The 26,695-nt window shown below is 31.9% G+C and overlaps 1 protein-coding gene across 1 annotated transcript in view; it reads left to right on the top strand.

Moving 5' to 3' along the window:
* The window catches only part of LOC129221122 (low-density lipoprotein receptor-related protein 6-like), a 41,271-nt gene that overhangs the window by 9,635 nt on the left and 4,941 nt on the right, over positions 1–26,695 (top strand). The window contains exons 4-7 of the mRNA XM_054855566.1: positions 5,084–5,212; positions 9,703–9,892; positions 19,245–19,399; positions 24,388–24,507. Coding sequence (XP_054711541.1) covers positions 5,155–5,212; positions 9,703–9,892; positions 19,245–19,399; positions 24,388–24,507 — 523 coding nt within the window. The 5' untranslated portion in view covers positions 5,084–5,154. The remainder of the gene's footprint in view (positions 1–5,083; positions 5,213–9,702; positions 9,893–19,244; positions 19,400–24,387; positions 24,508–26,695) is intronic.

Here is a 26,695-nt window from a genome sequence, read left to right as displayed (position 1 = left end):
TCGGAAACAGCAGCATTCCGGTCAAAAACTGTGGAAGAGTGAACAGAATGCTAATTTCTTAATAATAACCCTTTTTTCTTCTGAAGTTTAACTTCCCCAAAAGAACTTCCTAAAGTTGTAGGCAGTGATATTTCACTGACATTTTTTCCATTGTCACATAATTATATGGAAATATAATTTAAAAAAAAAAATCATTCTTGAGTAATTATTTGCTACCTAAAATACACAAAAAAGACCATTTTGAGATAACAATGATCTTTTTATCTAGAAAAAAAAAGTTGTGAACCATTTTTGACGAATTTCTATCGTGAGTTTTTTTTAATATAATTCACAGATAGGCATTGAATTTTCACCCCGAAAATTTTGCGTTTCAGACAAAAAACAGTTTGCAAATTATATGTTTATAGCTTTTTATGGGGAAAAGTCGATAAAACACAAGCACCAATTCAAACATACATAGCATTTTTTAAAACTGAAATAGAACAACTATTGACTAATATATGAGGGAAAAATTTTTTTTAAAAATAACCCAAAAAATGTAAAAAATTATTTATTTTAGTAGCTTATGTGTTCTGCATGTTACACAGAAATTTCAGTGTTTGGTGTCAAAACAAATGTTAGAAAATTTTTATGTGGGTATTTTAAGTTATGTATTAAAACAGTATTACTTCTAGAGCCTAGTTTTTTTCAGAACTGAAAAATTTTCATTTTTGATCGAGTTATAAAGAAAACAAAAAGTACTAGGCCGCCACCTTTTTTTTTTTTTTTTTGATCCGCCATTTTGGATGGAAGCTCACATGGGATCTTAGGGGACTTTTTAGGATTTACTCAATGAGGAACTAATTCTGAAAAATTCAGCTAACTATAAATTTGTAGTGCAATGACCCTATTTTTGGCTTAAATTTACTGGGCTATTCCATCACATTTTGAACGTTGTAAAAGAATTAGACGCATAAGCCAGATTCATCGTAGCCCTGTAACCAGACACTACTAATAATGTCGTTTCCTATCTCTTTCCCTTTTTAATTTTGCATTGTATTTACCCCTTTCTCTCCCTTTTTTAGTTTTTTTTTTTTGGAGGGGGGGGGGGGCTCATTTGTCTTCAGTGTTGTATTTGTATGTCCCTAATTTAGCTGGCAGTTATGGTCATAAATTTTTCATACTCTGAAAACATAATCTCTTAGCTCAACATTCGACACTTCCCTAAATTTTTATTCAAAGGTCCTCTAGTAAGCCAGATGTAAAAATTTGTTAGGGTCTAGTGGGTAAAGTGGTCATTCATCAAATAAAGGACGATAATTTTTAGAGCATGTAGGATTTTTTAGATTTTGACAATTAAGAATTCAGTTTTTATTTCAAAATTTTAATACTGGCAAATTCTTTCTTTAATTGAAAAATGTTATTTTGTTTGCTTATAAAACATTCAAAAATCTGTAGGTAATTTGACACTTTAATTTTATTTTATGCACCTGAGTTTTGATTTTAGACAGATGCAGAATTTCAACAGATTACACTTAATAAACTGCATCAGGGCTGGATTTGGAAGTGTTGAGACTCTGGGGCAACGAAGGAGTAGAAGCTCCTAATCAGGGTTCGAAAAGATCATCATATTTTCGAAAATATCTGATATTTTGATATATATCCGAATATTTTGAAATATATGTATATATCCGATATTTTCGATCAGCACTTTAATAGTAAATACATCCTGAAGTTACTGCTATTTATTTTTTTTATATTATTATTATAATTTATAGGGGGGGGGGACGTAAAATTTGCTGACCCGTGAAAGTTAGAATATTTTGTAAAATTTTTTTTTTATTGTGGGCCCCCTTTGTTGTGGAGGCCCCGGTGCAGTAGCCCCGCCTGCCCTCCCTTAAATCTGGCCCTGAACTGCATTCTGGCATACTAATAAGCGAGCCTGGCCCACAAGAATTAATTTTTGAGGTTGGTTCCAGAGCTCTTTCTAGAAGCAAGTTATTAAATTCACACAAATCAGTGCTCGCTGGAAGAAAGAGTTTTTAGAAATGACATAGAACAAACCAACGAGAACCCCCCAAAAGCGAGAGCCTTCCCCAAAAAAGGAAAAAATATCCCTCAAAACATCCCCCTAAAAATTTCAATGGCACAGTCTGCGCCATGACCCCCCCCCCCCTCTAGGTGGGCACTCCTGTAGAAATGATGCAAGTGATCATGGATGCATTAATGCACAATAGTGCAGTAGAAATAGGCCAAGAAACACCTTGGGGTCAAACAAATTGCAACAGAAAATGATTCTTGTGGTAAATGGTAGGTAACACACTCCTAATGAACATACTAAAAATATACATTCATACTGTTGGGACAAAACTGTTTTTTTGCCGCCATCTTGAAAATTCATTAAAAAAAATAAAAAAAATATGTGTGATATTAAATGGAAGGAAATTTAACACTGAAAAGGAATATGATATGGGATACTTAAAGTGAAGTGAAGATGCTGAAAACATACATCTACAGTAGGCGCCACTTAATGTGATCACTTTCGGACAAATACAATTTGATAACAATAACCGACTGATAACAATAACCGAAAAGAATCCGCAAGACACAAAATAATGATTTCCAATTAAGGTGCATTTATTTTGGCAACCTGAAATTAAAATCGCAGTGACTCAACTGAACGCAGTTTTAAATTATTAAATTAACAGAATAGAAATATCTGAATTATAAAAATTTAAAGCTAAATTATGCAATTTTTAATCACATAGTAACGTGAAGTAAAATATGACCGTTTTCTCTGACATTCGTAAATCAGTTTCAAAGCACACTCAGCTTTTCTATCTTTTCCAGCATGGTTTTGGTTGTTGTTTAAATTTTAATTTAACTTTGCTTTGTTTTCAATCTCGACACAATTCTTTAATGATTTACAAAGTAATGGCAACAATGGAGGTCCTACATCAATGCCTGCAACATGTCCAGTGGCTGAATTTTTTTAGGTGCAAAAGAAAGTTTTCTGAGGGGGGAGTCTCTGTGGTCACTGGGGACGAACTTTCTGTAGCTTCATTCCTAGAAAAACTTTGAACTGCTATTGATAACCACAAAATGCTACACAGAAATTAGTCAGGGTTTGCCTACGTATTTCTGTTAATTAAGGAACAAAAACGGGAAAAAAATTGAAAGTTTATGAAAAAGTGAGAACAATAAACGAAGACACTGATTACAATATCGGACTTTTTCAACGTGTGTTAACATACAAGTGTTCCAGGACTTCGTGATTCTGATAACATTAAGTGAATGATAACATTAACCGTGATCACATTAAGCGGCGCCTACTGTATATTGTAGTGAAAAATGCTGTATTTTTAGGCGTCATCTTGAAAAAAGATGTTTTCTTTTCTTTTTTTTTAAATTCTGTTTGGTATCAAATAAAAGGAAATTTCATGCTGAAAAGGAATATAAAATGGGGTATTTAAAATAAAGTGGGCAGAATAAAAATTTAAATCCGCACTGAAGCGAAACATGCCTTTTTTTGGTCGCGATCTTGAAAAATCATGGAAAATTTTCAAAAATAAAAAACATGTGTGGTATCCAAATTAAAGGAAATTTCTTGCTCAAAGAGAAAATGATTTTGCTTTAGATTGAAAAGAAAGGAAATAATGGAATAGGAGCCAAAACACTGAAGATTCTTGTTGTGTTAAAAGCATTATTTATTAATCAAAGCAGTATAAGAAAAGTAGATGGCTTTGCGTCCGAGGACATTTTTCAAAAAGGTTGAATAAATATATTTAAAAAAAATTAAGTAGGAAGAAAAAACAAAATCATGAATTTAAAGGAGTTTATAAAATATGTACATTATCAAAATAAAATCTCATCTTTATATTCATCCAAATTCAAAATGTTTCCTGTGTTTGTGCAGTTATTTCCACAACAGTTTTTACAAATTACCGAGTATGGAAGTGTATATTGACGGCCTGTACATTTTGTAGTGTTACATGGTTCATCTAGTGCATTTTAGCACGTAAGAGTTGTTCTAGCGCTGGACTCATGTCTGGATAGTGGCTGAAATTCTCCAAAAAAAACCCCACTTTTTTGCAGTAGCACGGGTGTATATTTTTACCGTGTTCACATCACTTTAAAAATCGTATGCTATATTCCTTTTCAGCTAGAAATTTTCTTTCATTTCATACCACACATGATTTTTTTTATTTTTAAATTTTTTTCATGACTTTTCAAGATGGCCGCTAAAAAATGCCATTTTTCGCGATAGAACGGGGTAATAATTTTAGTATGTTCACTTCTCTTTTAATATCTCATATTTTGTTCCTTTTTAGCTGTAAATTTTCTATCATTTGATCTCACAAATGTTTTTTTTTTTTTAATTAAAAATTTTTTACTGTGATTTTTCAAAATGGCATCCAAAAGCATATTTGTCACAACAGTACGGATGTATATTTTTAGTATGTTCATTAGGAGCATGTTACCTACCATTTCCCACAAGAATCATTTCTGTTGTAATTTGTTTGATCCCAAACGCTATTTCTACTGGACTACAACATAAGAACACCACAGAGAAAAATAATTTATGACTGCCAAAAAAAAAATCATAACCAGCTTTTTTTTTTAATAAACACTAAGTAAACTCATATTTTCTTTAACCGTTAGCCAATAGGCTTCCTGTAATAAGTGCTCTCCCAGGGGAAGTAGTCACATTCAGGTAAGGTATATAAAAAAAATCTGGCGGGGTAGAAGAAAATTAACTACAGTTTTGAAATCAGCGTTCGCATTTTATAATTAAAACTGCTCAGAAATCTTAACAGATACTATGCTGCAAATTTTTCGGCTGTAGCATTATACTTAATGGAATGAAGTCAAATATATCTTTCAGGAGAGATTTGTAAATATATTAAATAACTTTTTTTTTGAAACTATGTTCTTTTTTAATGTAATAAATTGTTTCCTAATGAGAATGTAAGCTGAAATGTTTTTTTTTTTTTTTTTTTTTTTTTTTTTTTTTTTTTTTTTATTGCTTTTAAAATTGTATTTTCTAATGACTGTTTTGATTCATGATTTTTTCATTTATAAACTTATTTTCGTATTTTTTCAGTTCCCAAAGCTCTCATTGAATGTAAAACTAATGAATTTAGGTGTGAAAATAATAAATGTATACTTGAAAGTATGAAATGCAATGGAATTTCAGATTGTGAAGATGGCTCTGATGAAAAATTCTGTTTAAGTATGTTGAAGTAATCAGTTCTATAAAAGTATTTAAATTTTGTTTGAAGGATGTAAATGTCATAGCATTTCCTAGTACTTCACTATTTAATTTCCAAACTTCCCAATTTATATTTTTAACATCATCCACTCAACAACCCTTGTTTCATATAACAAAGTGCTGTTGCAGAAATTAAATTTCCATTGTACCTTCTTGCAAGCTAAGGTAATTTTGCAGTGATTAACTTATTTTTGTTCATTCTCAAAACATGCTCAACAAAACTTATTACTTTGATTTCAGTATACTGTATTATGTCGCTATCTCTGTACATGTACATTGTGTATATAGTTTTATATGAAGTACTTGCATCCGGGGCGATCATTCCAAGCTCATCAGCTTGCTAGATCGAGATTTTCGCTCACGTGATCGGTTGTGACGTAGAAATGTCGCAAAGTAGCATTTTAATCTACTCGAAGCTTGTGACTAGGTTCGAGTAGATTAGAATACTATTTTGCGACATTTCTACGTCACAACCCATCACGTGAGCGAGAATCTCGATCTTGCAAGCTGATGAGCTTGCAATGACCTCCCAGGTTGTTAGTTTTTATGGCACCAAAGCTCTTATGGCACCAAATCAATTATATAATTGTTTTATGAAATAAAAATTTTACTCTTATGTCAAGACTAGAATTTATAAATTTCGGTGAACTATAAAGACAAGATATGAGTTCTGTCATGTGTTTTAGTTTTCAGTAGTTGTATTTTTTGCTTTCATCCTTTCTCTCTTTGAATAGTACCCAACTTTTCTTGAGAATAGTTCAACTGAGAATTCAGAAAGCAAACTCCTAACTGTGTAATTGTCTAAATTTTTATTGTTCTGCTCAATGATTAAGCAAGTGCAGGCTCAGCCTCAGAAGCTTGAGCAGGTTAATGCTCTTCTCTCCTCCCAGCTATTTTTTTCAGCTGGGGAAATGCTATAATGAAGAAATTTCTTTTTTTTTTTTTTAAATTATGAACAAGACATGCTAAGTTCCTAGCTAAGTTGCAGAGATAAATACTAAAATTGCAAAGTTGCTTCTTCAAAATGTATTACAAGCTTTAATCGAAAAAAAATATTAATATTTTTTTAATTTCATATATGAGCCATAAAGCAGATTTCAGTTAACTTCCATCATTATGCTTAATTTGCATGATTAGTTAAGATTTACTAAGGATTGAATCTTTTATTGCAATTCATTATATTGCTCACTCCTGTTGCAGGGGTGTGACATTTTTGCCCATTTATTTGCACTTTCCTGGAATTTTAACTTTGACTTGTAAGGTAATCAACAGTCTAACTTAATTGTTTGCACCTAAAAATTAAGATTTGTTCTGCAGGTGAACACAATATTTTTTGAATCAAATTTAAAAAAAAAAGTTTATACTTCATTTATACATAATAGTTCCATATAATAGAACAATACATATAATAGAACAATAGATGATACATAATAGTTCCTTATATTATAATGTAGGAAGATTAAAAGACAAATTTTTAAATTCCCAGAACAAAATGCAAATGTATGTAAAAATTGATTGAGAAATATATAAATCTTCACATATAAACTACACTCTCCATTGGTGTTTTTTTTTTTTTTTTTTTTTTTTTTTTTTTTTAATTCTGTGTGCTCAAAAGATTTTGATTGGCTATACACCTATGCTGCTTTATGACTATTGGGTGCAGATAAATCTTAGTTTTTTTCCCCCCTTTTGTTCATTGGAATTGGGATTTTGATATTTGCTTTGCCTTAGCTAACCTGTGCAGTTTACAAAAGTTACTTACTCATATTGTTTTAAAAAGAATGTCTTGTTCTGGTAGAAAAAAAGACCTAATCTGGCTTTCATTTGATGAAATCAAAAATGAAGCCAGTATTTCGTATCAGGGGGTCTATATATACATGCATACTAATATGTTAATCAAGTCAAACATTTCAATCAATATTTCCCTGCAGAAAGCTATTTTAATTATTTAATTTAGTTACAAGATTTTGATCTAATCTCTTTAATTAATCAAGAAATTAGGTATAATGTGACTATTGAATAACTGTTATTTACATGGAACCTTAATTACCTTCCGAAAATTAATTGTTTTTCTCGCAAATAGTATTTAAACCAAAAAAACCCGGTTTTTTTTTTAAAAACCGGTTTTTTTACCAACCCTGCTGTATAGACATGGAAAGTATTTTATATACTTGGTCATCTCTAATAGGATAAGAAGGGAAGTTGCTACTGAAAGCATTAAATAACTCAAAAATACATTAAAGATTTCACTGAAAAGAAAGACAGTATGAGACCCCAATATCGGAATCCCGAAATCCAAAACTTTTTCCCTTTTAAAATTTTTTTATTATTTTTTTTAAAAATTATTATATATATATATATATATATATATATATATATATATATATATATATATATATATATATATATATATATAATAATAAAAGTGGAAAATATTGAAAAGACCATACCAAAAGCCCATAGATGCGCAACGCAGCAAAACTAAAAAGCCAAGTAAATATAAAATTAAGCAAACAGAATTTCAAATATTAAACAAATTATAAATAATTAATGATGATAAAAAGGAAAAATGCAGACAGCTATTAAGTAGGAAAAGATAAAGAGTGAATCCAGAGCTCATCAGCCGTGGAGGATTCATTAATTATGGTCAAAAGACCAAAATTTTAACTATGAACTAAAAGAGAATGTTTAAGCTCCAGTACATGCAATATAGAGTAACAATGGGCAAAAGCACCACTTGCTAAACTAAAACCAATAAACTAGAGCTCAAACCTAAAACTAAAAGCAGGGGGTTTCGCCTCGACTAATTAGGAAAACAAGTTCCGATAATTAGCCATCCACGGGACAGTACCTGCCTATAACAACATTGTCTTACCTTGAAATCCATGTAAACAAAGCCGATTCCATTGTTCAACCTGATAAAATTCCATTCCAGTTGTCAACATAACAATAAAAGAAAGATAAAAACATATCCAGAGGACCAATCCATAGACATACCAAGTCGCCTGTTTCCCACGTGTAAAATTCATCCGCCCCAATGATTCATAAAAAATGGTTTGTCCCGGTTGTATCATACATTTACACAGTTAAACAGTTTCAAGAGAAGTGGTTTGTCACGGTTGTATCATACATTTACACAGTTAAACAGTTTCAAGAGAAGTTTTATGAATCACCGTTGTGGATGAATTTTTACACGTGGGAAACAGGCGACTTGGTATGTCTATGGATTGGTCCTCTGGATATGTTTTTATCTTTCTTTTATTGTTATGTTGACAACTGGAATGGAATTTTATCAGGTTGAACAATGGAATCGGCTTTGTTTACATGGATTTCAAGGTGAGACAATTTTGTTATAGGCAGGTACTGTCCCGTGGATGGCTAATTATCGGAACTTGTTTTCCTAATTAGTCGAGGCGAAACCCCCTGCTTTTAGTTTTAGATTTAAGCTCTAGTTTATTGGTTTTAGTTTAGCAAGTGGTGCTTTGCCCATTGTTACTCTATATTGCATGTACTGGAGCTTAAACATTCTCTTTTAGTTCATAGTTAAAATTTTGGTCTTTTGACCATAATTAATGAATCCTCCACGGCTGATGAACTCTGGATTCACTCTTTATCTTTTCCTACTTAATAGCTGTCTGCATTTTTCCTTTTTATCATCATTAATTATTTATAGTTTGTTTAATATTTGAAATTCTGTTTGCTTAATTTTATATATATATATATATATATATATATTTTAAAGTTCAAAATCGGCAACTACTTGTTGAAAACACAGTGCTTTCAGGTCATTTTTTAAAAAACGTTTTTTGATGCCATGTTTTATGCATAAATTAGCGGTTTGCTTTGATTGTGCTGCAATCTTTTAACATCCACTTTTGGTTAACGATAATTCTTTTTTTTTCTTCTCCTAAGAATGCAATACAAAGCCAATTGAACAAAATACAGAATTATTTTTTGTATAAGTATGATTTACTTATTGTGTGGGTCAGCACAAAGCATAATAATTAAAAGCAACATCCACTGCGAATTATTTCTGATTTTTATTTTAGCGTAATGAAGTGTACTTTCATTCACATTGATCAAAAAATAAAGAAATTTAGTGAGAACATTAGCAAAACCAGGAAAATTGTGACAAATACCACACAACAGGAGAATTCTCACCATTCTTTGAGTTGGAATCCAATATACGGAAAGGTTGCATTCCGGATTTGGGGTTCTAAACGGTATAGGCTCAAGTTTCATTAGAAGTTAAAGGACTCAGAGCCCCATGTTCTTTTTCTTTGACCCCTCAGATGTAATGATATGCAGAAAAGACAAGAGTAGTTATTATTTTTTAGACAAAAACACATATAAGTCCTAATTCTCAACTGTTTTGCAAATTATAAAATAAACTCATTTACTGTTATTATTTACGTTAAGTTGAAATGAGATATTTTTAAATTCCTTTTTAGATAAATGTTTATCTGGTCGATCCTGTCGCTCAATGCGTCAGTGCTATGATAGTTCAAAACACTGTGATGGTGTGGCTGACTGTGCTGATTTCAGTGATGAAACTGACTGTGGATTTTGCCCCACTAATCTCACCAGATGTGGTCTTAATTCAACTCAGTGCTACAATCCTCTTACACAAAGATGTGACAGGTATATAACTCTATAGTTATATTGTTATGTGGCCATCCACAAATAGGCTGTAAGAAGCAAAGGGATGTAAGTGGACATCTTCAATTTTTGAATGAAACGTGTTTAAAATTCCGCCCCTAGTTTTATAGTAGGGGAAGTTTGGATCTTAATATATTTATCACAGCAGCATTAAGCACTGCATTGCAATATAGTGACCGTACATTTGTCATTAGTACCAACATTAATTCACAGATTAAATTTTGCATTGAACGTATAACCATATTCTAATACAACCGCACCATAAAATCAAAGCAAACATAAATAACACATTCTTAACACTTATTTGCACTCAAAATGGTTACACATGTTAAAAAATTCATACACAACGTTATTCATTTTCATTGTTCCAAGATAGCCAATCATGGACAGATCAAAAGTCGTAAGCCAAAATTTAATTATAAAGGATGATATGTATTTTCAAAGGCACATATTAATTTTAGATTCACACATAATATGATTCAAAAAAATTGTTATGACTCACTTGGATAGAAAGGTGAATTGCCAAAGGAGGGCAACATCGTGGACACTGGTTGTGTAAACAACAAAAAAAAAACATATATATATATATATATATATATATACTCGTAGTCCTTAGACACAAAATCAACTAATTTTCTAGGGAACCACTATTTCCTCCCGTAGAAGGGAGGAAAAGCGGGAGAAATGAAACTTGATTGAAGTCGCACAGCGCAGAACAGGCGTGGAAGGGGGGAAAGTAGCAACAGCATGCAGTGCGTAGATGAAAAAATTGAAATGGTAGAAAATTCGCCAAACTTGTATCCTGCTCACTGAGTTATATGTAATGCACCAAATGACCTTGCATAGCGTGCAAGCATACAAAGGGTCACCTTGACCGACAGAACAAGTTTCTTTGGGATGAAATGGAAAATTTTGTTTAATCAGAATCAAATAAAACGGGAAAACTAGTATTTCGAAAGAATGTTGTGTCTTTACACGACAAGGTTTTCATTGGAAAGTTTTTCTAAATCATGCTGTATAGCAGCACCTACCAAGTCTACTAGTACTATCTCTTGCACCAAAACAGAGGAGAGGTTCACCTACCATTGGTGCTGGTTATCCTTGAATTTTTAATTTTGGCCTTTACATCCCTTTGTTTCTCACTGCCTCAAGTGATGTCATGCCTTAAAGAGTGAAGGGGTTTTTGAAATTGTAACAGTTTGTGAAAAGAAGAGAACAAGAAATGTGATAACTCAGATTTTTCTTATTAGGAAATCCTTTGCAACCAGAGGATAAGATATTGTTTTATTTATTTATTTTTCATCTTTTTTAAAAGATTATATTTAGCAGGGGTAGAAGTTGTTCTAATTTTCCTAAAATTCTTAATTTTTAAAAAACTGTTCTAAAATTCCTAATATTTTGAACTTAGTCCTAAAATTGATTCAAACAGTTTTTACTTGTCTTTTTCTCTGATTGTTTACGTCTCTTAATTCCGATTGCAGCACATGCGCAATTGTGTGTGGTAGAAATAATTTGTTTGACAAGAACTGCTTGTGGCAAGTGGATTTGTTTTTGTGATGTGAGTGTATAAAATGGTGAATAGTGGAGTTAAAAATTCAAATATTTTGTTATTAACCAATGCCCAATTGTCTCTTAAGCCACCTCTTTATTCGTAGTTGTAGCCCCTCTATTCAGGACTCTTTTTTTAATGGAAACACTAAGGCAATGTTATGGCTCTACACAGGGGTGAATCCAGACAGAATTCTCGGAGGGCACCATTTGGAAAAATACGATGTTTTCAAAAATTTTTGAATTTTACAAATATTAATATAGCTTACCTTTAACTAGAGCATTTTTTAAGGAATTTTCGCTAGGCGACGCAAATAATAATTTTCCTCATTTCTTAACAAACGTGTGAATATATCGTCACCTCAAAGTGGTATTCCTGTAATTAGTAGGGGATTGTGCGGCAAAGTGAAATAGTTAAGATGCCTGAATTTTTTCGAAATGAACAAATTGGAAATTTGTTTTGAAAATTACAGTACATAAAGAAAGAACATTGTATTTTACAATAAAACATGCGTTGAGTGTTTTTTATTTTTGGCAGTTAACAAGAGTCTTCAAAAAAAAAAAAAAAAAAAGTGAAATATTCACTTTTTTTTCATAGGACAAAGTGAAAAATAAAATATTTTTTCTAATTAAATATATTTTCTATTCAATTATAAAACATATTTTTGATCAAAAGAATTAGTAAATAAGAGGTTGAATTGATAAATGAAAAGAAAATGAAACAATAAACAACTAATTAAATGAATAAATCAATTAATATATGAAGAAAATAAATGAGCGAGTAAAAGAATGAATGAATGAGAAAATAAGTGAATGAATGAATAAGTGAATTTCTAAATGGAGGAATGTAAATGAATTAATAAATGAGAACGTAAGTGATATATATTAAATGATTGAGTGGAGTAAATGAAACAAACTACTTCACTTTGCCCCATCCACTTTGCTCCATATGTACTTGACTAATTGTAGAATTTATTTAAAGTACAAAGAAGCTTAATATTAACTAAATTAATATGGCATTGACTATTAGGAGGTCTTAATTAACTTTTAAAATGTTAATAACAATAACTTTATCATTTTATAGTAACAAAAATAATTTTTGACTTGCAACAAAATATTATGAGTATCATTTTTTAAAAATTGCCTGTGTAACCAAATGCTTTAACCCTTGGCGTATTTTTTCCCTGTCAGGAATAGACTACATATGGTACGACATAGTTAAAATAATATCAGATAGTTGGAGTTAAAAGCAAAGAAAATATTTCTCCATTTCACTTTGCCCCATGTTCCCCTACTGTTTGTTCTCAGGCGATTGTATAGAATTTCTGATTTAAGAGGAAGCGAAGGTGAACCAATCGTAAGTATAATACAGGGATGAGATTTTCCGGCTTTTGCCAGAAAAATCTGATGGCTTTTAAAATCTTTCCTCCCTTCTTTGCCTCTCTCAAGCCTCATAGCTCTCTTATTTTTCTCAAACATCGGAAAAGATTCAAATTTTTCTTAATTTTCGGCCCCATTTTCTTATTATTTCTATTTTTCCCCTTTGAATCTTTATCATCCGCAATATCTGCCAAAAATTTATGTTTTGGAATCGTGTCAAAGATGTCAAACACGTGCTGCGCCAAAAGTTCTTTTTTTTTCATTCTAATTATTAAAGTTGATGAAATATAATGACACCTTAGTGTGCTGTTTCATTCTAAGTTTGAAGATTGAAGAAAAGGAAAGTTTCTGCCAAAAAAAAGGTTAGGTTCAAGATATGCTTGAACAACTACAAAACGTTGACCGTAGCACATCATTAAGTATGAGTGAGCATAATAAAGATATGGGTAAAAGTTCAGAACTTACTTTCAATGTTGAAGCTTGCAGAGTAGTGTCTAAGCAAAGCAAATATGCATTATGAAAAGGGAAGCTGCTCTTGTACTGTGGGTTAAAGAGATCGGGACGAGAGGCTCTTGCATAAATGGAAACGTTATAAAGGAAAAGGCGAAGCAAACGTATTTAAAAATGTATTAAAAGAGAATAACGATCTGATCATGGAGCATAAATACTCACCATCTTTATTTTTCAAAAGTACAAATTTTTATGTAAGAAACTGTAATTTATATTTGGGCAGTTCTCAAAAGGTGGGAACAAAAAAGTTAACTTTGAGCAATTTCAAAAATTTTTAAATTTGACATCAATTTTGCTTTTATTCTATAGTATGCAAACCTAGAACACAATATATGAACATGAAAAGACAGCAGGTATTTGTAAAAATTGTTAATTAGCAAATTAAATCAGCAGTCTGTAGGTAACAGATTTTGGACATTGTTGTCCTGTAGGTAACGGATTTTGGACATCATCTTTATGTAAGTTTCACCATTTTTGACAATTGTTAATCTGATTTTTAACTTTTCCAATGAAAATTTTATTAACTACTTTTCGAATTTTGCAATTTAATAATAAAGAGGATATTAATCAAGTACCTGAATGGCTATACATACTGCTCTTTACATATAATAAAGTTTTGGAATGATTTTGAAAAAGTTGATGAAAGGTAAAAGAAAGCTTCAAATTAAAAATAATACAAATGTAAAAAGTGACATCAGTTTTATAAATGATTTTTTTTTAGTGTCATAAAAATTAAAACGATGTCTAAAAATAGTTATTGAAAAAAGAAATTCGTATTTCTATTTGGAGATCGTTAAATTATGTTTCGAAAAGAAAGAGAAAAAAAATTCTAAAATAATAAAAGCGGGGGAAAAAAAATTGCTATCGCAGGTGATAAAGTCGCCAAAACTGGTGCAGCTGACGAAAAACTACATTTGTCAAACTGGAATTCCCCTCTGGTAACCTTTAGCTTATCGTACACTGTGTTGTCGCTAGCGGAGTTTACTTGGCGATTTTAGCGCAAAATGGCTTTCGTTCGATCATAACCAGCCATGTTTCTACTGTAATTTATGTATTGTTCAATGTGTAATGTATTAATTATGCAAAATACCAATGGATTAAAGAAGATAACCTTTTTTATTGAGGTTAGAAGACAGTGGATGATCAAAAATTATGAATAAACGGACAGAATTATCGGCGTCAAGATCGTAACGCCATTTGGACATCTCACATGTATGTTTAAGAAAAATTATTTTTCTTCTAAGATACTGAATCAAGGCTTATGAAAACACTTTTAAACAATTAAAAATTGATTTTCAGGATCGATAAATATCTTTAAAACGAAAACATCATCAGGGCCGATCCTAGGGTGTCGGTCGCCCGTGTGCAAAGACCTAATGTGCCGCCCCTCAAGAGTAATTTGCATATTTTGACTAATCTTTGACGTCCTTATAAATATTTCTTCAAATTTCAATATCGAGTTCTAATTAAATAAAAAATGAACTTATAAAATGGAAGAGAAGTTTTATACAGTAGACCCTCGTTTTACACGGGGGTTACGGTCCACGAAAATGCCGCGTAAATAGAAACCGCGTCAATTGAGACCTAATACTAGTGTTAAAATAGGGGTTGGTACCGTAGATGACAAAATACTTCATTCTAGTGATGACTAATTGTGTAATAAGTTTAATGTGTACTTATATCGACTTCTTTGCACAACGTGCATAAAGAAAACATTTATTAATTTAGTTTTCTGTTTATAAAGAGGAGCTGGCTATGATAGTCTTTTGGCAGTCATTACGAACTTTTCTTTGTAATTCTTTGCAGAGCATTAACGCATCCATGACCACTTGCGTCATTTCCATGATAGAATTTTTTCGTCACCAACAAATCAGACAATTCATTTCTATTGTCTAGGAATGGTTCAAAATTTTCAATGTGAAGGGTTTTGGTTGTGTCATCGATTTCGGTATCCTCGTTGGTTTTCACTGCCTTTGTCACTCCTAAAAGCTCTTCTTCCAGTGAGTTCTGAACTGTGTGAGTTTAATAACTTTACTTCTGAAAAGAGCTCTGGATCCAATTGCACAAAATGTCTCCAGTGGCCCAAGCTCAATGATTAGCAAGCCAAAATGCAGTTTATTACGTGTAATCTGCAATATTTAGGAGTTTGGATTTTGGAAGAGGGGAAAATTTTATCTGTTTGCATTTCCTCATCCGCGTAAAACCGAAACTCATCCGCATAAAATAAAGATGTCAGATCTTAAACCGTGTATAATCGAAACCGCGTAAAATAAACTCGCGTAAAACAAGCGTCTACTGCAGTAAGAAATTCCTTAAGTACAATTTATAGCTTTGAAGAAAGTAATGAATATCAAATTCAGTTAGTCGTAAAAACGCATTTTATAGCCTGTCTTCGGTGACTTCAGAGAAAGAACGGAGGAGGGGGAATCAGGGGAGGGGGGATTGCTCCCAGAAGATTATCAAAATTGGCGTATGAAAAATAGTTTTAGTAATCTTTGGTTGTGTTTGGTTGCAGGGAGAAAAGAGTCGGGTATATTCACGGTGCATGGAAGAAATTTTCAAAATTGACGTCAAATATCGCTATTTTAGGAACTTTTTCGAGACTTCAGTGGAAAAGTAATGTTGAAGTTCTCTTCTAAAATTCTTTCAAAATTGAAATCAATTCGAAGCTTTATTTGTAACCGTAGCTTAGGAAAGATCGGCGCTCTTCCTGAAAATTTTCCGAAACTGAAGTTTTAAACAAGCAGATTTGTGTTATCTTTGTTGACGTTGCTAGAGGGAGGGAGATTCAATCATCTCCCATTGAAAGGTTTCGAAATTGAAGTTTAAAACGCAAATTTAGGCTGTCTTTGGTGACGGCAGGGGATCTGGCCGCTTTCCTCCTGCAATTTCTCGGCATTATTGTTTCAAAAATCCATTTTTGGCTATATTTGAAAACGATAGGGGAAACGCGAAAATATTCCAAACCAAAATATTTTTCGTAACTAAAATCCATTTTATGCTATTTTTGGGAAGGAAGGGTTTTGGAGCTCCCAAGCGGATATTTCTAAAAGTGCAATTTTATGCTATCTTTGGTGAGGTTAACAAAACTGGGAAGCTTCGGCGGATCTTTCGTATATTTTTCGATATTAATATCTGAAAAACACAACTATAGACTTGTCCATCTCACTTCGACGATTGATGGGTATATGCCGTACCGGCGTGAAAAGTTGCATATGGATTTCGGGGCCCTCCATCGCAAAAATTTCGAAAAAGAAATACGAAAAAGATCCTTAAGCAATTTTTGATGACATTAAGAAGTGCTGTCCTCTGAAAACACATTTTGGATTTTAAAGTCAACATTTTCAGGCTATGTTTGATTAAGCTAAGTTGGAAGGGGTGAATCAGATTTAATTGGGTCCTTAAGATCGGTGGTTCAAACAGCAAAATTTTCCGATGTCCTAAAAACTCCATTTTAAGCCTTCTTTAGTCTCATCAAAGTGGTCAGGGCATCCTTTTAGATCTTCGTTTTGGAGCTACGTTTAAACTTACTACCCGGGGCAGATCATTCATGATTTTAATTCAAAAAAATGCTGTAAAGGGGGAAAATTACAAAATTTTAGTTTGTCATTCATAAGGTTTGACTCTCAGGGGAGTCGCAACTTTCCACTGTCTCTCCACGCATCCGCGATTGTTGAAAACATAATTTGTTGTTCGAAATGCTTGCGAGAGTATCTAATCAGTATAGCTTTTTTAAAATATAACATAAAATATGTCTTCATTGTTTAGGTCTATAAAAGCTTGGGGGGGGGGGGGTAAACATTAGTGGCCGCCCTGGGCCCTGATTACTCCTTTTAGAAGGCACTCTTTCATGCTTCAGGAGGGAGCCATTTCCCTCATCTCCCCTCCCCTGTATCCATGCCTGATTACCAGTTCTGTCATAAATTTTGCAACCAAATGAAGCATGTGTATGAAGAGTAGATATTAATGGATAACGAACCAACACAATGTTCCTTAACAATCTATTTTTCTTTAAACTATGCTATGCTGCCAGAAAATCGGCACTTACTTTGATAATTGAGCATTTAAAATTCAGCACATTTATTTGACTTATTATAAGTTATCTTTTGAGAAATTCTCGAGGAATTTCGCTTGATTAAAAGAACTATATGATGCGGCCTATGGCCGCCCATTGCTTTGGCCGCCCTTGTGCGGTGCACACTCTGCACACCTGCTAGGATCGGCCGTGAACATCATATACTTAGTTCTCAAATAATAGCTTTGTAAGGATTGTAACTTTTGGACATACATCAAATTTCAAACTTACTTTTTTCTAAAATCGTTCGCAAAGTAAATAATCTGTCTTTACGTTTGTTATTTGTGTAAAATATTAACAAAAAATTATTCAGTGTAAGATTCATACCTTTAATTTTTTTTTTGAAACGTATGGAAATAATTAAAAAAAAAATTTTTTTAATGGCACATTTGCTCAGTTAACGTTTTGGTATGTCCAAAATTGTGCCTTTTAGCAAAGAAAATATTTTTTTAAGGGCATTTGAAAAGCAATTTTTCCATAATTTATGTCAATTCTTGTCTCTATACAGTATTATAATTTAACTCAAAAATTTTTCAGTCAATTAAAATGAAAGTTATTTGGTGTTGAAGCTTCAAAGTTGAGGTCTGTGTTTGCTCCCACCTTTTGAGAACTGCCCAGTTGAGAAATGCTTTAAAGCAGTTTAAGGGATGTTTATCACCCCTTAAGTGTGCCTTTAACAGTGTCCAAAGGAATTTGGTATGTCTCTAAAAAAATTGTATGCGTACATTTTTCTACAACGTGAAATTTTGACTTACGCGATAAGTCTTGGAACGCATCCCTCGCGTAAGTCAGGACTCGACTCTATCCCTTTTCTTTCCCCCATGGGGGAAATAAACACATCTTGTAGGAAGACGAGACCATTATGCTAAATGAACACAAATATTTGGTATACAGTTGATATTTTCGAAATTTTCGTGAGTTCCATGCCCTCCCTCTGGCATTTTTTTCATTCTTGTTAGACTTCACATGAATTACAATAAAGTTTTTTTTTTTCAATTTAAACTAGGAAAGGGTTTAAAAAATTATACTTAAAACTTCCTCAGTGTGGTTTTATGGCTCCCGGGTGTTGTATTTATTTTCTTGTTATACTTTGAGGAATAATAAGGATTTTTTACATTTCGGTCTAAAACAGGTTTTTTACTATTTTTGAAACTTTCTCAGGGTGGCTATGAGCCCCCTCATATTGTTTTTGATTGATTTTGCAGTGCTGATTTTGTCTAGGAGGGGTCATGGCGCAGACTGCGCCATTGAAATATTCAGCGGGTGTTTTAAAGGCTATTTTCTTCTTTCCTTTTAGGGGGCACCCCAAGAATTCCTATGTATTATAAGCAGGGGTGCCCACCGGGGGAGGGGAGGGGTCACGGCGCAGACTGCGGTATTAAAATTTTTAGGGGTGTTAAGGGATATTTTTTCATTTTTCTGGGGGCTCTTACTTTTTGGGGAGGTGGGTCGTCTGCGAAATATTGAGGAGCTGCGCCCTTGCCCTTAGGGGGGGGGGGTATTATAGCATACTCCTGTTATAAGTTAAATTTTTGCCTTTTTGTTCAAAAAAGGATTTTAACTATTCTTTAAATTTTCTTGGAAGGGGCCATGGCCCCAATGGCCCCCTCCCTGGATCCGCCCATGGCTCTACATCATATGGTATTGTGTGTAGACAAGTATGAAGTTCGAGATTTAAGACCAGTTACTACATTGTTTGTATTCTTTAATGTCCAAACCATTGACTTTTGTAAAAAAAATACGTTAATAGCAATTTCATTTCTTGGACTTTTTTATTTAGTATTTAAAAAACTTTTATTTTGTTTTTTTTTTCATCAAAAGGATATTTCATTGCCTTAATGGAGAAGATGAGAAAGATTGTTATGATCTTTGTCCTGGAAAAATCATGTGTGATTCAAGAAGGGGTTGTTATCCCATGAAACACCGATGCAACGGAGTTGCTCATTGTGAGGATGCATCTGATGAGAGGAACTGTGGTATGTAAAGTGCTGCATCTTTTTATTTTATTTTTATTTATTTATTTATTTATTTATTTTGCATTTTTCCCTTTATGTTTTTCATGATGGAAATCTAGCAATGGATAATTTGCAGACTTTGTCGTTGTTCTAATATTCCTGGTAAAAAACGTTTGTCCTGATTTTTAGCATTTTGTGATGATATTCCTGACTTTAAAAAAATATTTATTTGATTGATTTTTTCTATGCAGTAAGGACAAATCGGTGCCAAAAATAACTTTTTTGGCGCAGGACTTTTTTGGATTCCATCTCAATTTGAGAAGGACATAAATCAATGCTTCGCTGTAAATTACCACACTTTGTTTGCGAGTTCAATCCTTTTTCAGGGTGGCGACAGATCAGGGAGGTCAGGGAAAAGTCAAGGAACTTTACTAATCAGGGAAATATCAGGGAATTTTGAAAAAATAACAAAAAATCAGGGAAAATTGATTTTTTGAAGAAAAAAAAATTTTTTTGCTTTACAAAATTAAGTACTCTTAATTCCCTATGAATTTTCCGCCAATTACCTGTTCAAAAAATAAATAAATAAAATTAATGAAGTGCGATTATACACTGCCGCATATTTGTGCATCTTTTTTCCTCAACGTCAAAGTATTGAATCTTACTTATTAACCACAGGATGAACTTCCTAAGATTGCTTCTGTGTCTGTTAGGTTGTTTATTTTACCTAGCTTGAAATTTCCTTTTACGCTTTCAATGCTACGTAAAATAAACAACCATACAGGCAAAGAGGAAGCCTTCAATTATGCCTTAGCTCCTTTGCCTTTATTCCATTGTCTCAAAGTAACTAGCGTACTATAATCACGATTTCAAGAAGAAATCTTTGGTTTTTGAATTAATACTATAAAAGCTTAAAAGTTATTACTTCTTCACGTTTTTAATTTAATTGCTAAAATTGAACTTTCAATTAAAAAAACTATTTGGTGTCACCACCGATTATAAAGGTTTTCTTTTCTTCAGACTTTAGTGATTCTTCAATTTTATAACCAAGTTGTATTCTTCTTTTATATATTTTGAAATTAAACTAATTGCTTTTTTTTTTCTTTTTTTCCCCTTGCATTTCAAAGTTGTTTGTTACAAAAGCAATCTAAGATTTATTCTCGTTACATACTGAAATCATTTGAAATAGAATTAACTTGTGTACTTAAGAAAATATCTTTATCAGGGTTCGTACGCTCCGGGAATTCCGGGAAAACAGGGAATTGTCAGGGAAAATGACACTGTCAAAAATGTCAGGGAAAAGTCAGGGAGTTTTCAAATTTTGTCCTCCAAAATTTTTTTTCCCAAGGAATTAAGTACTATGAGATCTAGTCTTCGTTTTTATTGTGATTTCACGAAAAAAATTGTAAATTTTTATCTAAACCGACGCTGGCACTTAAAAACTGCAATCGAAAAATGAACGTTTTTTTTTCACAACGAAAAATGCGCCAAAAGAGCGAAGATTTTCTTGCATGGAGTCAGTGAGGGGAACGCATTTCTTTCTACTGCCTTAAGTTTTAGATGGGTTGCCACAACATTCTGTTCGGTTCAGGGTTCGTACGCTCCGGGAAAACTTGGAATTATCAGGGAAAATGACTTAGTCAAAAATGTCAAGGAATTTTCCAAATGTGTCCCCAAAATTTTTCTTTTCCCAATTTTTCCCAGGGAATTTCGTTTTATAAGATCTAATCTTCATTTTTATCGATGTATTTTAAAAAAATTGTAACAATTTTAAAGCAATGAAAAAAGTGGCGACCCAAAAAATCTTCAGCAGCCGCCATTTTTGGCTCTCAGTAGTTCCCAAGGGAAAAAAAATCAGGTGAACAGCAATTATGCACAAACTCAACAGGAGAGAAGACAATTTACTGCTTCGGAAGCACAACCTGTAGATGGGAGGGTCGATCGGGGAAAATGTTTTTTTTTTTTTTGTTGATCGGAAAATCATTTCAGCTACGTGTTAAACGTAGTCGCCATCTTTGGTCATTCACAAGATGGAAGTAGATACGATCCAAAAATGCCTAAGTTTCTAAAAACAAAGCAGAATTGGATGTTTTCTTTAATTGAAAACTGATGAAAACAACAAAAAATTGTCTGCAAATTGTTTTTGTATTATTGTTTGAAATAATTTTCTTGAGAAATGAAAAATTTTGTTCTTAAAACTTAATCTTATCCTCACTGCCTCGGACGCAAATGTGATAAAAACTTTTCAATGAATTGTAGTATCATGAAGATTTATTATTTTTTAACTGTCTTCATGCAACAAATTAAAAAAAAGTTATTTCTTATTTTTGGGCATAGCCGCCATATTTGGTCATTCCCAAGATGGAAGTACACAAGCCTTTTTCAAGTGCCTAAGTTCCCGAAAACGGCATTGGATGTTAATTGCAATGCAAACTATTGAAAACAACACAAATTGTGCCCTTTTTTCCGGATAATTTGTAATTATTTTCTGGAAAAATGCAAAATTTAATCTTCATAACATTTTTTTTGTTTTAATTGATTTAGACTCTTATGTGCTAAATACTGACTATTTTGCTTTTATTGTAGTTTTTTAAGGATTATTAATTATTTATTACTACTTTATACTACAAATCCAAAAATCTACTTATTATTTTAAATTTTTCACTTTGTCGCCATATTTGATCGTTTGCACAATGGAAGTAGACTTAAACTTCCAGAAACAGAATTGGACGTTTATATCAATGTGTAATATTGAAAATAACATTAAATGTGCAAAAAGTTATGAATTTTTGAAAAATAACTATTACTTTCTGGAAAAGAAAGTTTGAAATTTTAATGTAAGCGTCCTTTAATATGTGAAAAAAAAAAAAAAAAAAAAAGATTATTGGCATTGGCCTATGTTTGGCGGATGTTGATTTTTGTTACTATGCATTACATGGTATGCCGATTGATGCAACAAGTTAATCATATTTATACTGAAATTTAGCTTTGCATTTTGCTCAATATGTTTCGTGTAACCTACTTATAAGAAAATAAGAAGTATTGTAAACCTAAAGCGGATGCTAGAAGGTTGCTGCAGGACTACAGCAAAATGCTATAATATTACGCGTGACATCAAAGAAACGCTAAAATAAGTTGAAAGTACTCCGTTTTCAACAAATAGTAAACAAATTAAAACAATTTTGAACAAAATGTTGAAAAAAAACTTAAAATTTTGACAGAGAAAACAAACGAAAAAAAAACCAAGTTTTTTTTTTTAATCTAAGGGGAGAAGTTTCAGTTCTTCTGCATCGCTACTTTAAACAATTTTAATTATTCTGAAAATATTACTATTTAAACTTAAATTTTGAATGAAGCGAGTAACCTGGAATTTTCTAAAAAACAACCTGGAAAACCTGGAAAAGTCAGGGAACTTTTTTTAACCAAAAGTGTATGAACCCTGTTTATTTTTTTGTTAAAATGCTGTATTCATTCATTAAAACCTATGTTCTTGAATAGGGAAAAACTCCCTATGAATGGTTGTCAAATGGTTTCATCTGTTTTGCGTAAATATGTCAATTAGTTATATAAGAATAACTACATTATTTCTATTCTTTCACTATTACTTGTTATTCTTGCAACAATCATTATACTGTTTGAAAACTTAGAACTAAAAAGTAATTGAAATTATTTTGAACTATCATAAATATACATGTTTTTAAAAGTAATTTTAATAGTTTCTTAAATTCTTATGCTAAGTGGTTTCTGGAAGTAAAGTTTTTTTTTTTTTTTAATTTTTCTATAATCTTTCCATTTGTATAAAAATTTAATGTACTGTTTTGTAGATCATTCCCAACCCCCTCCCCCCCCACCCAATTGTTTTGTTTTTTTTTTTTTTTTTTTAAACCATTTTGTTAAAAAAGTAACATTTTTTAAAAATATATCTTTAGTTCAACAACTTTACATAACTTAAAACGTTTTAATTACTGAATTTTATACAAACATACAATGGATTTCAAGTAAACCAAAGAAAGAAAACCATTATCATTGGTAACGTAAATCAGGGAAATTTGGTGAACTTAATCAGGGAAAAGTCGGGGAACTTTTTTTCACAGTTCCTGCCACCACCCTGTTTTTTCATCCCTGAAGAGTTTCAATTTGAAAGTTTGAAGTTATTTCAATATGTGCTATGCTAACTTATTTTATTTTTTGTTTAATAATTCATTTATATTGTTCTCAAATTTCAGCAATTATCAAGTCATTGTCAGTAGTTTTTTGGGAAAATACTGAACTTTAAAGAAGTAAACTTTCTATTGTTTAATTTTTTCTTTACTTTTAATATTGTTGCAAAAATCTTTTTTTCCCCCCACTATATTTTAACTTGGTTTTGATGTTTGCTGAAGTTTGTACTGCAATAGCATGTGGTACAAAATTGAAGAGGGTCACCTTAACGCATATAATGGTGCCTGTATTTTGTATGAACCAATTCATCGAAACTATAGTTCAGGCACACCTAGCCTCGCATTGTGAGAGCTTCCTCATAGTTTCCGAAAATTTCGCTTTGTCTTCAGAAAATTTTATTTGAGAGTTCACTATCACCCCTGAAAATAATGAAAATTTTAACACTTAGTTCTCTACTGCTGAAAAAGTGCAAAATATGTTCTTTTGAACTCGATATTCTGGACATAATTAAAAAAGCTTGCTTTTAATTCATTTTATTATTTTAGTTTTCCTGTAAATAATACCACCTTACCTACTCCTTTTATATTAATGTACCTGAAGAGCTGTATACTAATTGCTCAAAAACTAAGGGAACATTTAAAAATGTTATAACAAATTTCTTATGAATATTAGAGCTTAGTATGATCAACTTTTAGTCAGATACCTGTGACATGTGGCTGGTGTAAACACATTACTTGATTTAAATAGTGGTGATGTTGGTAAATAAATTGCCAAATTTAGTTTCGCGCATTGTATAAAAGAAAAATTACTGTGTTTTTAATTTCATATAATGCCATTTTTAAAAACAGTTCCAGAATTATGCAACTATGAACATGGAGGGTTTTTATGTGACAATGGTCGATGCATACAGGAAGTTTGGACCTGTGACAGAACTGATGATTGTGGAGATGGATCAGACGAAAAAAGTTGTAAGTTATTTGTGGATTATTAGCAAATGTTGTTATAGATTTGAAGAAAAAAGTTGAATGAGCCAAAAATAATTATTTCCTTTTTAACATTCATTTTCAAATTATGTTTTTTATTTTAGTTTCATTATCCTAAATTCACATGAACATATTATAGTTTCTGCTTAATATTATCAAAACTCTAAGTATGAAGTATAATATGTTGAAATTATTGATTTTTCGTGGAAAATTATGAATTATTCGCATTAAATTTGAAAGTTCAAGTGATTCGTTTGCTATCTTATATCCGTATAATTGACTTTTTGCCAAGATTACAATTACAGCTTCCTCTCCACCTTCTTTATAAAAAGTCATGTCACCTTGCGAACCATCTTTTCTGTTTAAAAAGCATCAGGGAAAAAAAAGGAAAAAACAGTATAGGAAAAAAGTTATTATTATTATTTTTTTTTTACACTAGCAAAATTTAAGAAAAAATTTCTTAACAAACCTTAATGGCTAAATTTTTGTTAAATGTTAAGCATTTTCAACCTTAGTTTCCCTCAATGATCATGCAAGTTGAAATGTTATGGTTCATAAAAGCTATTGTGTAAGTTTTAAAAATTTTAAGAGAGTTTTGCCTCCTATATTTTGTTGGCCTTTACACATGTATCAAATATTTGCCATTTCGATCTAATTGGTGTACAATTCTCATATTATAAATTACTCTTTACAGCAAATTTCAGATTGTTCCTGCTTCCAATATGAATGTAACCAATCCCTAAGTAATTCAAGGTGCTGAGACTGAATATAATCCAGAAAATTTTTAATTGGCTATGTTTTTTTTTTTTTTGCAATGCATATACAATGTTGCAAAAAGTATTTATAATACATGTTTGGAGTACCTTCATCTCCTTGTTCATATAAAAATGTTAGCAATGCTCATCACTTCATTTGAATAAGTAATGAATGTAACTGACAGAATATACTATGCAGTGTTTTAGGGAAAAAATTTGAGTGTATTTTTACTTTCTTCTATATCTAATACTAGCAGTACCCGCACGGCGATGCCTGTGCTAAGAATTTAAAGGAAGTTTGTTTAATATAAAAAAATCCCGCTCCCCCTGTTTTTATGCCAAGTTCGCCACTTACGGCGGTAGTTTAAATAAATTTGGCAGCTGTATTAATTAACCTATATCTATCTTTATCGTATTTTCAATACCTATTTCCAGTTGCGTTTAGTGCCATTCACCTTTTTACGCCAAAATTGCTGCTATCTACCTATATGATGTATCTCTAATGTTTTTATCTATCTCTCATTATTTTAACCCCCCCCCCCTTTCCTAATCTAAGCGAAGATCATTCAAAAAACTGTGCTTTCTTCATTTAACTTGTGCAAAAAAGAAAAAAGAGACACCTCACTAATTAAAAAAATTAAGTACATAAATATGAAAAGAAAAATAGATACAGCAAAACATCCAGTGCTAAGAATTTAAAGGAAGGCTGTTAAATTTTAAAAATCCCCCCCCTCCCCCCACACCGATGTGAAATGATCATTTTTCTTGAACTAAAATGCGAACACAGCAAAAACCTATTAAAGTTTTTTTGTAATTTAAATCTATTCTCCAAACTTTAAATTAGATTTACAATTGCTTCAAAACTCTTTAGCGAGTGAAGCGATTTGTTCTGCAATTTAAAATGTTTCGCCAAATAAACAAAAAAGACACCAAATAGTATCTTTCAAATGTAAAAGAATTCCTCCACTGTATTATTGTTTATCGATGAAAACTGAATCTGGGCCTCAAATTGTAGAAAACACTTCATTCTTTTTAATATTTCATGGTTTGCATAATTATTTTGGAGATTTTACCAAAAACAATGCCAAGACTTGCTTTTCATAGCAGACGAAATCATGCTTTAGCACATATGTTAAATATCGTTGCAAGAGAAATAAACTAAGCCAGAGTCTTCTTTCCGCACATGCGCGAGATGGCTCCCAGTCATAGCAGATGAAAGTTAGAAGCCAAAACGATAAGTTCCCCCAGATAGACATCTTTTAAAAGTTTCTAAGCATCGCTTAAAACACATTCTTGGCTTTAATTTGAAGGAAACATTTTTATCTTTCCATCTTTTACCGTTTGAGTAATTATTTAGAGATGTTTCAACAAAAACAGTTAACATGATTGCATTTCTTAATAATGAATCGCATACAATT

Source organism: Uloborus diversus, chromosome 4, assembly GCF_026930045.1.
Source record: "Uloborus diversus isolate 005 chromosome 4, Udiv.v.3.1, whole genome shotgun sequence".
Classification (NCBI taxonomy): Eukaryota; Metazoa; Arthropoda; class Arachnida; order Araneae; family Uloboridae; genus Uloborus; species Uloborus diversus.
Note: the sequence above shows the minus strand (reverse complement) of the source record. Positions and strands in the feature narration are given on the sequence as shown.